The 13,831-nt window shown below is 40.7% G+C and overlaps 2 protein-coding genes across 3 annotated transcripts; one reads left to right on the top strand and one right to left on the bottom strand.

The window, feature by feature from the left end:
• Positions 1-63: 63 nt before the first annotated feature.
• LOC101487463 (3-mercaptopyruvate sulfurtransferase) lies at positions 64-4,599 on the bottom strand. Its single transcript, XM_004574696.2, has 2 exons — positions 3,851-4,599; positions 64-971 (listed from the first exon to the last, which is right to left on the bottom strand). The coding sequence occupies exons 1-2, from the start codon at positions 4,428-4,430 to the stop codon at positions 673-675; spliced, it is 879 nt and encodes a 292-aa protein (XP_004574753.1). The 5' UTR covers positions 4,431-4,599; the 3' UTR covers positions 64-672.
• A 534-nt stretch (positions 4,600-5,133) lies between these two features.
• rps19bp1 (ribosomal protein S19 binding protein 1) lies at positions 5,134-8,384 on the top strand. Of its 2 annotated transcripts, none has more exons than XM_004574698.6 (4): positions 5,134-5,331; positions 6,528-6,701; positions 6,958-7,055; positions 7,408-8,384. In XM_004574698.6, exons 1-4 carry the CDS (start codon positions 5,277-5,279, stop codon positions 7,423-7,425), a joined length of 345 nt encoding a protein of 114 aa, XP_004574755.1. In that variant the 5' UTR covers positions 5,134-5,276; the 3' UTR covers positions 7,426-8,384. The 2 variants fall into 2 exon arrangements, with proteins under 2 accessions (XP_004574755.1, XP_004574754.1); XM_004574697.3 differs by having other exon boundaries at positions 5,137-5,331; positions 7,447-8,384.
• Positions 8,385-13,831: the final 5,447 nt, after the last annotated feature.

Below are 13,831 nucleotides of genomic sequence, written 5' to 3'. Positions count from 1 at the left end.
AAGAGTCTTCTAAAATGCTGTACAGTAATTGGCAATGTGTAACATGACATGAGACAGTAGCAATCATGATGATATATTAATTTATTTTTTCTTTAGACACAAACTTCTCAGGATATCTGACTTTGGAAGCAGAAAACCCCCCAAAAACAAACAGAAAAACATCACTATCCTTAGGCTCTAATCAGTCAACAAGTCAAAAGTCCATCGTTTAAACTGCATTATTGTAAGAACCTAACAAAGGAGACTCTGCTCTTTGTCTATTTTCAGTCCTTTTTAATCAGTTACTGCGTCGATAAACATGTTCATATTTATTTTACCAAAGATTACACAAGATTACAAAGTGTAGGTGTCTTTGAGTCCGTGAGCTGCCAACAGGTGGAGACTTGAGGTGGTGGGGACGGGGTTAAGAAGTTCAGTTTAGTGTCCACATATTGTTGACTTTAATCACAAATCATCTATCAGTATATAAAAGATGAACAAAAAAAAAAAAAATCCCCAGTGGTGTATTATTAATACAGGAGCTTTTTGGACATTCTGGGAAATTTTGCTATCGTGCTGCTGGCTGTGGCTTCACAGGAGGAAGTCATACAAATCCCAAATGACCAAACTTCAATAGCAACAACAGCACAAGTGATCCAGCCTAAAACCATCGGTCACAGGTCCTTCCTGTTATCACAAATGTTTCCCTCTCCCATCTGATATGACGTGCTCGGGCACGGCGCGGGTGTACCACTCCGACCATCCACCGTCATACACCGACACCCCCGGGTGCCCGCACTCGTGGGCCGCCAGTGCCACGTGGCACGCGGTCACTGCAGAGCCGCATAAGACACAAAGCGGGCAGTCGAGATCCACACCAGCACGGGCAAACAGAGCCTGGAGTTGTTCCTTTGGTAGGAAGTGGCCAGAAGGTGACAGGAAGGCGTGGAAAGGAATGCTGATGGAGCCAGGGATGTGGCCCGGCTCTGTGTCTGTCAATCAGAAAGAGCAGATACATTCAGAATATGATTAAATAATCTGAAATAGCAAATGTGTACTCTTAATTAATTAAGAAATGGGCAGTTACACAGAAACATGCAATTAAAAAGACCTTTAGAGATCTTGATTAGCCTTGGTGAGGCTTTTAAGTCATGCTAACCCTGTGTTGATCCCTTCTGTTTTTCTCAGTCTGGATTATGTTCTACACTTTGAATGTGGACTACAGTAAAATTCTTGAGCTGTTGCTCTTTATTCTAAATATTTTGCAGGGAAAATGGAAAATATGTGCAGCAATTTATTGAAACACATACAAAGATACATGGAAATACAGTATATGAGGCAAAAACAGAGTTTGTCATTATTTGGTTAGACAACCTTTATTCTTCAACACAGCCCAAACTCTCTTAGACAAGCTTTCTTGTCATTTCTTTAAGTAACAAGTAGTAACTATGACATCACCCATTGACTAGTAAGTGAAGTCTCGCTGTGACGCATTTTCATCATTGTGACTGTGGTGTTTTAAAACCACATGTGGCAAGCAACTGTGAAACCAATGACACTGCACAATCACTGGGTAAAGGCTTACTACTGAAGTTGTGCCAGCCATTAAAAAGAATTCATGTTTACGGCACTTCTGTTTTGGCTTTACTTTTTAGACCTTTCTAGCTACACCCCTCCTTGATGTAGTCTCTAATCCTGGAGTGACCTTTTACATCACAAATAATTTTACCACACATGTTTAGTGCCATTAGTAAAACTGTTATGATCCCCATTTCTGAATAACTTGTTATACAGTACACATGATTAGCAAATCATTATAATCTGCCTTTGTATTGACCGCCTCTTATTACGGCATTTCCATCTCCACTCTGCTAGCATCAGAAAGAGTAAGAGGCGTAAGTTATATTGGTCCAGCTCAGCTGCACTCGACTCTGAATAAATCAGTAGAGAGGCATGAGTCAGAGGACTGTTAAAGTCCATGACCGAAGATGACAGTCTTAAATATAAGATAAAAAAAACGGAACATAATGTGATCATTGATGACTCAACCCTGTGATCTTTTGGCTACAGAAGGACCATGTGGACGAAACCCCAGAAAGGGTTTTCTTCAGATCACATTTTAAATGTGAAAAAAAAATAGCCAGGTGTTAATAAACCACAACCACACTGGGACAGGCAGTATTTTAGTCTTGACTATATCAGTTATAGTGGGAAATTGGTTCAGTGTTTCAAAAGCAAAACTCTGAATCGAGGAAAAGAAAGCGAAACCCGCATTTGCTACGTTTTTACTACCACAGACAAATATGTGTGTTTGTATCGATGTTTGATATGAAAACAGACATTACAAAAACTGATGCTTATACTCCCAAGGGAGTCAATCAGAAGAGCAGATTTAGCATGTGAAAGTTTTATTTGTTTCCCCCAAAATTAAATCCAGGTTGGATTTACACATGCAATGAAAAGGGAAGTTTTTTTTGTTTTTTTTTAAGAGAGCAGTCAGAAAGGTCACTGCTCAAACTGCTTTCAGAAGTGTTCTGCCTGCAGAGGAGCCCTGTAACTGCACATCAGAGCTTTACCCTCTAACAGTGTGTGTACTGTGAGACGTATATGGATAAGACATCTATACCTTATCACTGTTTTGTCCATTCACTGAGTGCCATCTTTAAAAACATCAGCAGATCAAAGGTTGGACTATTGCTGCATCTAAACGTTTAACCATTCACTTTGTCTGCTACTGTGGTACAGCAGTGTGTGTGTGTGTGTGTGTGTGTGTGTGTGTGTGTGTGTGTGTGTGGGGTTCATTGACTATAGCTAAAATGTGGGCTAAGTACGGCCTGTCTGCCTGACCTCTTTTCATGTTTGTGTTGTTCAGTCATCCAAGCCCAGAGCAAACTCCATAAAACTCTATGTACAAGGAACTAGCAAACCATTATCTTGTCCCCCCCCCCATACCTGTGTCACCCTGACGTCACTGTCAGAGTCAAACTGTAATTGTGTTTTATAAGATACTAATTATTGTCCATGTTTGTTCATTAATTATCCCATCACTAGTAAAGAGAGGAGTATCAGGGGTCAATAACATAAAATATCATGGGCCATGATATCCTCCCCAATAATAACTTATTGTGACACGTTTGTGTGTCTATCCACCTCCACTGCCATGAGTTTGAAGTCTTTGCAGTGTACAACTGCCAGAAAAACAAATCTGCGCAGACAACAGGAAGACATTTGGAGAATTTCAAACTGGTAATTGATACCCGCCTCCAGGTGCAATCCTCGAACCAGTTTTTGATCAGTCATTCTTAAACACTCTTAAACAAGTTGACTGGTTCAATCATTCTGTTTATCTTAAAAACAGGCACAATAAGATCATCAATGTTGTCTATAAACCCTTTAATGAAAAAGTTACTATCAACAATGCACGTAATAAAAGCTACTGTGGGACGTTACTGTGAGTCACTCAGTCATCACTTTGACCAAGATAAAAATTCTATTAAAAAAATGCATGTCACCATCTTTTCCAAGGGAAAAGAGTGTAACGTTGGGTTCTTTAGAAGTATTTCAGTTACACACGGACATGAGTCAGGCCGGAAATCCTGGCACAAGTGTGTCCCAACAATAGCTGAGTTGTGAAGTTATCTTAATCATAATCAACGCATTTGTCATCAAGAGGCAATAAGAATAAAGATACAGTACACGCCCCCTCATGTCAGTGTGCCTGTAGTCTGAGGATGCTATTTGAAATAAGGGTGTCAGTAATCTGAAAATGTAATGAAGTTCTGAGAAGAATGGATCTCTTCAAAAGCCTGAGTGGGGCACGCAGGACTGTAACCATGTAACCATCATAAAGGCTCTAATGCAGACTACTCACTGTCTCTGGGTTCAGGGTCCAGTCCTTTGAACCTGCCTGTGGGCCTGGCATCCACCACCTGGAACTTTTTAGTCTCCAGGTTATCCAGGATATCCTCATAGGTTTTTATCCACGAGCGGTTCAGAGAGGCTTTGAACTCGGTCGCTGTGGGTCTGACGTACCGGTCACTCACAGGTCGACCCTCCAGCTCCCAGTTCCTGAGCCCCCCATTGAGCATAGAGACCGCACTGTGCCCGAACACTCGGAACATCCACCACACGCGGGGCGCCGAGAACGCCCCGAACTCGCTGCCATCGTAGACCACGACGTGCGTGTCGTTTTCTATTCCCAATTTCCCGACGTATTCCGCAAAATAGTCCTCTGACGGCAACATATGGTCCAGAGGAGAGGTTTTATCACAGCACTGGTCAATGTCAAAGAAAGCTGCTCCCGGCACATGCTTCTTCTTGAACTCGGTCTTTGCGTTTCTCCGCAGTTTGGGCAAATACCACGAAGTGTCCAAGACCCGCATTTTCCCCTGGACCTTTACAGCCTGAGCCAGCCACTTAGAGGTGACCAGAGCGGTGGCTTGGAGAGCCATGGTGAACTGGAGATGCAGACAGGCTACAAAGTTTACCTAAGTTTCACAATATTTAACAAAACCGAGCCAAAAGTCGGGAGCGGTCGAGTGAGCAAAGGTACTAATGGTGGCGAGAGAGCGCAAGCCAAACCGTCACGCCCCTCGGCTCACCTGACACTGATAAAAGTGAAAGGGGGACACAGTAAAAATGGCATTAGCCTACATTTTAGACAAAGTCTGAACCGACACTCATTCATAAGTCTGCAGCGAGACATGCACATTTTTCCAACTCCAACAGAAAACGTAATCTATTAACCTATCTCCGTGTGAAGTGAAAATAACAGAGGATTGGAGCCACTTGTTCCATATTTGAACAAGATCAAATATTGTAGCATATTTGATTTGAGAGTTGGCAGTTCTGTTTTGATACTACTACTACTACTACTAAAATGGCCTGTATTTGTATAGCGCTTTACTTAGTCCCTAAGGACCCCAAAGCGCTTTACACTACATTCAGTCATCCACACATTCACACACACATTCACACATTGGTGATGGCAAGCTACGTTGTAGCCACAGCTGCCCTGGGGCGCACTGACTACTACTACTACTAATAATAATAATAATAATAAGAAGAAGAAGAATAAGAAGAATAAAAATTTAAAACTAAAGTAATTGAAATAGCACAACAGGTCATCCAGGTAGGAACTTTGTTCATTTTACATCGTCAAGCCGACTGCTTTTAACCGACGCACGCGAGCTTGCCGGATGTTTATGGAACCACATGTTGTTACCCGGTTATAAAAGCACATTACTGTGGATGTAGTTTGTGGAAAGTAGAAGAAAACGTTTGTAGCTTGAATCAGGATGTCGGCTTCGTTGATCAGGAGAGGACTGGAGCTGCTGAGCAATGACATTAAAGGTCAGTTTAGCCTCTTGAGCTTGCTGTGCCAGTTGGCTAACAGTATTGGATATTAGCGCTCTCGCTATTATAATTCTGACCATAACTTGTGACTGATCTGTTTTTTTTTTTTTTACATTGTTATAGTTAGGCCGTAATAGAGGGGGTTTACAATGTTGCTTTAAGGTCTAAAATTGATTACTTGAATATTATTTCGGAGGTTTTCACGTTGTCGTCATTAAACCATAGCAACGTAGAGCCCGAAGAAGACGTATTTGAATAACGGTACTATGCTTAACCTCAACCTACATAACATTCCTGTGAGGAAAGCAATTCCTCATCCGGGTGAGCGGGTACTTGGTCTCAGCACAGCTGATGTCAGGAGGACCCTGAGAAGAACTGACGTACCCAAGCAGCGCCTCGGGACTGGTGCTCAAGGAATGTGCTGACCAGCTGGGTCATGTCCTCACAGACCTCTTCAATACCTCACTGAACCATGCAGTTGTACCATCATTCTTCAAGAATTTTACCATTATACTAGTTCCTAAAAACAGTCCACAGTTCCATGTCTTAATGATTATCACCTTTTAGGACTCACAATGTGCATTTCAGTTCCGCATTCAACACAAATCATCTCCCAGCATGAAAGCATCCGGCAAGTGGAGACAATTGATGGAGACTGGTGTACCACACACAGCTTCTCATCAACAGCAGCACTAAGTTTCTAGCTTTGTTCTCTTGTAATGGGAGCACAGCAATGTCTGCACTTCCTGTCTCAGATGAAGAGTGTGTATTTGGAGCAGAAGAGCCAGATTCTCCAAGTTTCTTTCTCATAGCCATCAGGCTTCTAAATTCTATTTTTTTTTTAATACCCCTCCCATCTACACACACACACACACAGAGTGGACCACACTTGGACTGATCTCCCTGCTGCTGTGATACTCCATTGCTATCTATAAGTGTAATACACTGGTAATTTAACAATACTGCTGTTTTTTTATGCATTTCACATTCATTTTTTTATAGCTCTGTTTGTTACTACAATTTTTATTAATGTTGTGAGCCAGTGCAACACGATTCCATTCAGATATGCTATAATTAGTGTATAGCTTTTGAATGACAAAAAGATCGATTCACACTCTTAAAAGAACATGTTTCCTTGTCTGCAGCTTACTTTGGGTTTTGTGCGTGTCTTTTTGCCATGTGTTTCCTGCCAGATGTCACTAAAGTGAAGAAGAAGCAGCAGCAGACCCCCAGCTCAGCCACAGTGATGGAGCTGGTGAGCACCAAGCGGCAGGGAGTTACCAAGCAGGTCAAAAGACTGCAAGGCCGTCTCGGGCCTGGCAAGAGCAAAGCCACTGTTAAAGACAAGAGGATCAAGTCTGCAGTGGGTCAGTCTGCTTGCTGTATTTCAGTCTTCTTCATGCTTAGAATAAAAGACATCTGTGAAAAAGTAAAAACAATTGGTACAGAGGCTTTTGCGTTTTTATGTAAGGACCAGTAGGTGGCAGCATTGGTCTTAAACTCAGTTGTAAAATGTACAGCCTTCCACTGAAAAAGAACTTAAACCTGAATAATTGTTCTGTTACTCTTTTACAGTCTAGTTGATGTTGCTCTAAATTTCTTGTTCTTTGGTTTGAATTGTAGAGGAGTTCAGGAAGAAGCAGGGGAAGAGCCATTTGAGTGAGAACCTCAAATACTTTATGGCAACTGGCTGTAAAGCAACAGATTCTGACACACTGAAGGTAACCAGGTCATCAGTCCCTCACATTTTACAAGTGCTGTCATTGTCTGTGACTTTTATCTCTTCTTGAAACACTGGAGTCCAAAATGTTAAGCAGGATTTAAAAAGAAGAGTCATATTTACATAAAAAAGCAGCTTGCTCACAGCCACAAAAACACTAGTGGCATCCGGTGGTATCTCTCAGCCTGCTCGTAGATTCAGCAGTGGTATCAATTTTAATGTCGGCAAAAAATAAACTGTACAGTAAAGATCCAAATCCCAGGATTTTATTTATTTATTTTTTGCATTATTGATAACCCAAATAGATTCATAGCCATCACTGGCTACTGATGAACTGCTTTTGTTGTCTACAGGTGGCCCTAACGTGCTGATTTGATTTCTGTCTGACATAGATCGTGAACCACAATAAAGGGAGGCAGTCAAGAAATCACCCGGACAGGCCTGTGAAGAAGGCCAAAGAGGCAAAGTCTTTGTTCACAGAGGAGGAGTTCCAGCAGTTTCAGAAGGAATACTTTGGCAGGACTGTGGAGGAAAAGAAATAAAACAGACACAAAGACACTGCGCCCACAGCAGAAGCTCCAGGGCTGCGTTTGGAGGATCGAAGTGGATTTCTGGACCAGATTTTGTTCTCATTAATGTTCATGTAGTGTCTGTATGGTTCAGGGTTTTTTTTTTTTTTTTTTTTTTCTTTTTTTTCTTTCAAGGGTGTCTGTGTGAGTAATATGTGTACATTTTGAACCAACCACAGGTTGAAGTTCATAGACAAAGTATGAAAAATCATTGACAAAGAGACAGGAAATGACTGAGATATGACTTGTGTCAGTCATAGCTCGCGAGTCCTTTGTTTCATTGTTTGTGAACTACAAACGTAATGAAGCTCACCTTTAATTCACAGCCAAGAAAAACACCATATTCATGGCTTAATAACCAGATAAGCTTAGCAAGAGCCATTACAGGGCGGTGTGAGAGAGCAAATTCCTGAAATTATGGGCTTATGGATGACTTATACAATACATTTCTGTTTCTCATCCCTTCTTCTTTGATAACTTCTTAGAATTTTTTATTTTTTTTTAAGATTATTGAATTATTTTTTCAATAAAAGCTGTAATTCTGGGAATAAAGCTGCATGACACACTCGATAGATCTAAAGATATTAGTTGCTAATTAATCAATTATTAAATAATATCACAGTCAACACAAAGGTTTGTTATTTCTATTGCAACGACCTTGAATTAATAGCTTCCATCATTTTCATCATTCCTCCTATAAACACGTGTTTTGATATGGTCGTCCTCAAACTTGTTGCTTTATTAAAGTAATGAAATAATGACTCCTGTCATGGGTTTATTCTTGTTCAGTTCAGATTACAGTCTTTCTCTACTGGTTTGGCTCATTTCTTGAAACAGAAATTACATTCTCAAAACTCTAAGATCATTTGGCAAAACACTCTTACAGTTTAGCACAACACTATAGCTCACCTGCAAAAGCTCATATCTCTTCCAAAACTGTTCACTCGGGCTTCAATCTAAATCCCTTTCTCATTTAAACAGTCAGTGTCTCCAAAATGGCAAAGATCCTTCTCAATAGCTTTGGCTCATTTCTCGACACAGACTGGACATTCTCATCATTCTTGGTGCTTTTGTCAAACTAAACCTGGATGGTTGATCACAACAACATGGTCCACCTGCAAAAGCTCATATCTCCCCTAAAACAGTTCACTCATGTGTCAAAACTATTTCTTTCTAATCTGAATAGTCAGTGCCCCCAAAATGCATCGTCCCTTTGGCATTGTGTGAGTACTGCCATACAAAATGTTTAGATGTTTTGTCACTATAGCAGAGGACCAACAATATACAACAGAAAAGAGTAGCCTCCAAGGTTTGACATCACAGATTGTACTCACACTACCAAGGAAATTATAACCATTTATTATTCACATGCAAAGAAAGTTTTATACATATGTAAAAAGAAAATGTACATTACAGTAGTAAATTGTATGAACACAAAATCGGCCACGTTTTCGGCCCTTGGCCAGGTTGAAGCCAGTTTTATCCACGAACACCAGGATGTGAGGGGTCTCATGTCCTTCCAATGCCATTATTTTCTAAAATAGAGTAAAGAACGTAAAATCAGTCATACAGAAGAATCATATACTACAGTTAGACAATTACATGTTCTCCCCCACAGGTTCAATATACTACAGGCCACTACTCCAGTGGTTCTAAACTAGTGATAGGCCTATGAGGAAGTACTGCAGGGGTATTTGATAGAAAGGGGAGTGGGAAATACTGATGACTTACTGAGATGTTACAGTAAAACCTACAATATTAGATAGATTTGATTGGGAGACAACAAAATAAGGATTATAATGAGAATTGTATCATACAGTAAACTGCAGTTTTCTGTTGAAATTGTTGAAGTCAGATGAAGCAAATACTGATTCTGAAATCAGGTAAAGGAGGTATTGAAACCAAATAAGTGTTTCAAGAAATGAGCCAAACCAATGGAGAAAAACTGTAATATTTTGCTTTTATTAGGTTAAAAGGTGAACTAATAAGGTTTGGAGGGGAAGAGCACAGACATTTTCACTCTTTACATTTTTTTTAAAGATTAACCAAAAAAAGCTGTTTCATTTAGTGAGCTCTTAACTGTTTCCCCTTCGAGATGGGCTTTTTTGTTTAAGGGAAAGAGTGCCACCATAGACCTAAAGGGTTTCCACCATTTTTCATGTTTTTTTAATTACTCATGTCGTCAAGGCAAATCAGAACACCACATCCTCTTTTCTCAGAAAAAAGGAGTCAAACTTGAGTCGAAGAAATGTTTAGGGTACAACGTGAACAACCCAGACATGGACATGATGGCACACTAAAGCACTGGTACGTTCTTAATGTGATTTTTCGCAGTGGCTGTTTGGCTAGTGTGCATAAGTGACTTTAGAACCCTAAATTTCATCATAGTTATATCATTAACATTTTTCTAACATTGTGTTTTAACGTTATATTAATATGGGACATAATGCTATGAATGCTACACATTTGTTGACAAAAACAATATTTTGGAGTAAATTAATCTGCAGGATTACATAATATTTCATAAGGAAGTCATGTCTTTATCATCTGTATCATCTTTAGCCTTTTAGACCCTCTAACCCCAAATAACATCAGCCTGTTTAATGCTCTGATGTAGTTTCCATCTTAAGAAAATTTTATTTTATAGTTCAATGTATATAAAGTATAATATCAATAGAATGCAGGACCTATCATTTGTACGGCCAAAGTGAGATTGACACTAGTCTTATCAGCTATGTTAGCAAACTAGTATACTAGCTAAAGTTAACAATACTGATGGCTAAAGGAACTCAGCCCACGGCCGTCGTATTCTCCCAGACACATTGCATGCCGACGAAACATCTTAACTTTCTACAACAAAAGTCAAACAAATGACATAAAATAACATTTTCTCTATTTCTGTCAAACATTTAGCTGCATGAGCCTTGCACCTGAACCCTGGGTGCACTGATAGCATAGTCTTTCTTCTTTTAAAACATCTCTAAAAAGTGCATCTGTGCTTCTGTGCTGGTCCCAGACATACAGTCCTCCACAGAATCTGTATTTTTTGCAAACAAACTTTAAATTTTTTACTCCATATCACAGACCAAATTTATTTATGGTTTAACTGGCGATTGTAAGACGTCACAGTATCTTTTCAAATACAGTTTAGTATCTTGGTCCATTATTCTACCATTATTTTGAATTTGAGTCCAAAACTTAACTTCAACCATTGTTACATCAGTTTGCAGAGATGTCTCTATGGTCCATATCTTCCATTTTGGATGGTCAGATTTCCAGAAATCAGAATCTGCAAACTTTATTAATCCCTAAGAAAGTTATGTGGGTTACAGTTGCTCCAGTATAAATAACAGTAACAGAACCAGACTAGACTATATAACAATACTATATGTTACAGATTTAAGACATTTAAGAAATAGCACAATATATACAAATCACTCAAGAATAAATATCAAGGATTGACGGAGGTGATTATAAATAAATATCAAGAATGTTGACATGGTGCTCAGCATGCAACAACATAGAGGATAGCACTGACCATAAAAGACTCCGGAGCATTGTCTGACAGATGTTGAAGGACCTCAGAAAATAGAGACGACCTGCTGCTGCGGAGCCTGGGACGGTCTGCTTGCCTCCACCCCGGGGGGAAGGGTAACATCTCTTGGGTCTGGGTTCTGTTTCCCCCTCTGGGGGCGAGGGTACCTGGACCCGGGGTATAGAGTATGTTTGGGGAGTGTGATTGTGTGTACATGTCCATTTATGTCAATCCTTACGTTGGGTGAGTGCTGAGTGTTTGTATATGTGTGCATGAGGGTGGGAATGCATGTTTGTGTCTGTGTGTGCCTGTTTGTCTGTGTCTATATGTCAGGTTGGGTCTTAGACTCCACCTCTCTGGGAACTCCCAGGCCCTCCAAGGCCTATCTCCCCTTACCACACTCCCTGCCGGTGACTGATGCCCTCAGGGGTCGGTGCATTGGTGGTTCTTGGTGTCCGGGGCTGGGCACTCAGGTATGTACCGGCTCACTCCCGGTGGCTACCTGGGGTTTTTTTTTGCTTGTTTTCTATTCTTCTTCTCTCAACAGGTGATCCAGGAGATTTTTTTTCTCCCCCCCCCCCTTTCTCACTGTCCCTCTCCCCTTCTGTTTTTCCTTTCCTTCCTCTTTCTTTCTCCCTTTCCTATCCCTCACTCATGTCTGTCCCGTCTGTAACATCTGAAAATAAAATATAATAAATAATAAAAACAAAGGTCGATCAAATGGACCAATACGGCAATGCCACGATGATCCATTTGGCAAAGTAAATCCATTGGGTATCCTTGTTGGTCTTCAGACAACAATTCTGATGGCTAAAGAACCAAATGGGACAGGCAAAAAAAAAAAAAAAAAAAGACAGTTACGCAATGAAAACCTGGCTTTCAGCAATTTTTGTGATTTGGTGGTATATAAATAAAGTTGAATTGAACTGAAAAAAAAAATAGAGACGACTCTGGCCTTTCCTATAAAGTGCAGTGGTGTTTGTAACCCAGTCCAGTTTATTGTTCATGTGTACTCCAAGGTATTTATAGTCCTCCACAATGTCCACATCGACCCCTGGATTGAAACACGGGTCAAGGGTTTCCTGGTCTTCCTAAAGTCCACAATCAATTCCTTAGTTTTGCCACGTTGAGCTGCAGAGGATTCTGCTTGCACCACGTGACGAAGGAGTCAACCACAGCCCGGTACTCTATCTCATCACCCCTGCTGATGCATCCAGCTGATGCTGATATGGTCTGACTACGGGTCAGAGCTGGTCCAGGATGATTTTTCCAGGGTCTTCATGATGTGGGAGGTCAGTGCCACCGGCTTGGAATCCTGGGGGCCACTGGGACGTGGCGTCTTTGGTACAGGGACGAGGCGTGATGTCTTCCTCAGAACTAGGACCCTCTGCAGACTCAGACTCAACATGAACAGTTTCTGAAAGACTCCAAAAAGCTGGGGGGCACCTTGAAGACGTGGGGACTCACGCTGTCTGGTCCAGCAGACTTGCATGATTGGAGTCTCCTCATTTGCCTCTGAACCTGTTCGTGAGTGAAAGTGATAGGTAGGAGAAGGGTGTCAGGACATTCACCAGAGGCAACGGTGCAATGTGAAGAGAGAGCTGGAACAATGGAGTCGGTGCAGCAGGTTATGTAGTCAGTGATACACTCAGTGAGCCCATTGATGTCCTTGGTGTGAGGCTCACAGAGTGTCTCCCGGTCAGTCAAAAAAGCCCTGTAGACCTGCTAAGGCCTACTCTGACCACCTCCTAATGTTTCTCGTGGTCACAGGTCACAGAAAGCACCAAAGAGGAGCTTCCTGACAGAACCATAATTCAAAGTCTCTTTTGTTTGGCAGGGCAGCTGTCATGGATCTGGATCATTTGACCCAGCATTTTGACTTTCTTGTGTTTTGGTGATTGTTATGTATTATAATGATGATGATTTAAGGTTCATTAGGTAGTCCTGAATTTATTCTATGCTCTGAGTTCTTTGTATTCCCTGTTTAGTTTCTTGTCTGTTAGGTTCCCCTTGTGTTTTGGCCTCTCCTCTGTGTAGTTTAGTGGGTTATTGATACAATGATCACTGTTATTATCAGTCACACAGCAGCTTGTGTTATTCTACTGCTGTTACACATCCATCGTGTGATCACTTCTGTAAAACCTATTTTTGTCACCGTTTTCACATGATACTAGTTTCTCACATTGCCGTATCAAATGTGACATAATCACATAAGGGAATGAAAGATCAGCATTTTTAGTTATTACTTAGATCAAAATTAAATGTGAATTGAAAAGCCCAAGTATGTTGCATAGTTACTAAAAAAAGCTTAATAAGTAACACTGTTCAGCTTGTTATAAATATCATCTCGGTGAAGTGATTCAGGCAGATGGCTACATGAGGCCATATAAAGTTTTCATCACTAAATAAGTATTACCAGGCTGCACTGCGTTATCATTATAAAGTCCATCAGAACAGCTCCCTTAAGTCAAGAGAACAACTGAGACAATCCATCCACAATACGAGGTTAGTCATTTATATACTGCAACAACATGGGAATAGAGCAGCTGCCAGAGAATTCAACATTAATAAATCAATGGTACGGAAGTGGAGGAAGCAAGAAGAATTAGTTGAGTAAAATTTGACTTATCTGACTGTTTTGTTTTGCTTAATGTGCCTTATAATCCAGAGCGC

This window comes from Maylandia zebra, linkage group LG6 (assembly GCF_041146795.1).
Source record: "Maylandia zebra isolate NMK-2024a linkage group LG6, Mzebra_GT3a, whole genome shotgun sequence".
Taxonomy (NCBI): domain Eukaryota; kingdom Metazoa; phylum Chordata; class Actinopteri; order Cichliformes; family Cichlidae; genus Maylandia; species Maylandia zebra.
The sequence above is the reverse complement of the archived record's forward strand: the minus strand, read 5'-3'. Positions and strand labels throughout refer to the sequence as shown.

Bases quoted from the DNA above. Each gene is read 5' to 3' on its own strand.
- LOC101487463 (XM_004574696.2), bottom strand. From the start codon at position 4,430: ATGGCTCTCCAAGCCACCGCTCTGGTCACCTCTAAGTGGCTGGCTCAG. The intron at 972-3,850 runs GTGAGTAGTCTG...TCTGATTGACAG, and splicing joins GGACCCTGAACCCAGAGACA to ACACAGAGCCGGGCCACATC.
- rps19bp1 (XM_004574697.3), top strand. From the start codon at position 5,277: ATGTCGGCTTCGTTGATCAGGAGAGGACTGGAGCTGCTGAGCAATGAC. The intron at 6,702-6,957 runs GTCAGTCTGCTT...TTTGAATTGTAG, and splicing joins GAGGATCAAGTCTGCAGTGG to AGGAGTTCAGGAAGAAGCAG. The intron at 7,056-7,446 runs GTAACCAGGTCA...TGTCTGACATAG, and splicing joins CAGATTCTGACACACTGAAG to ATCGTGAACCACAATAAAGG.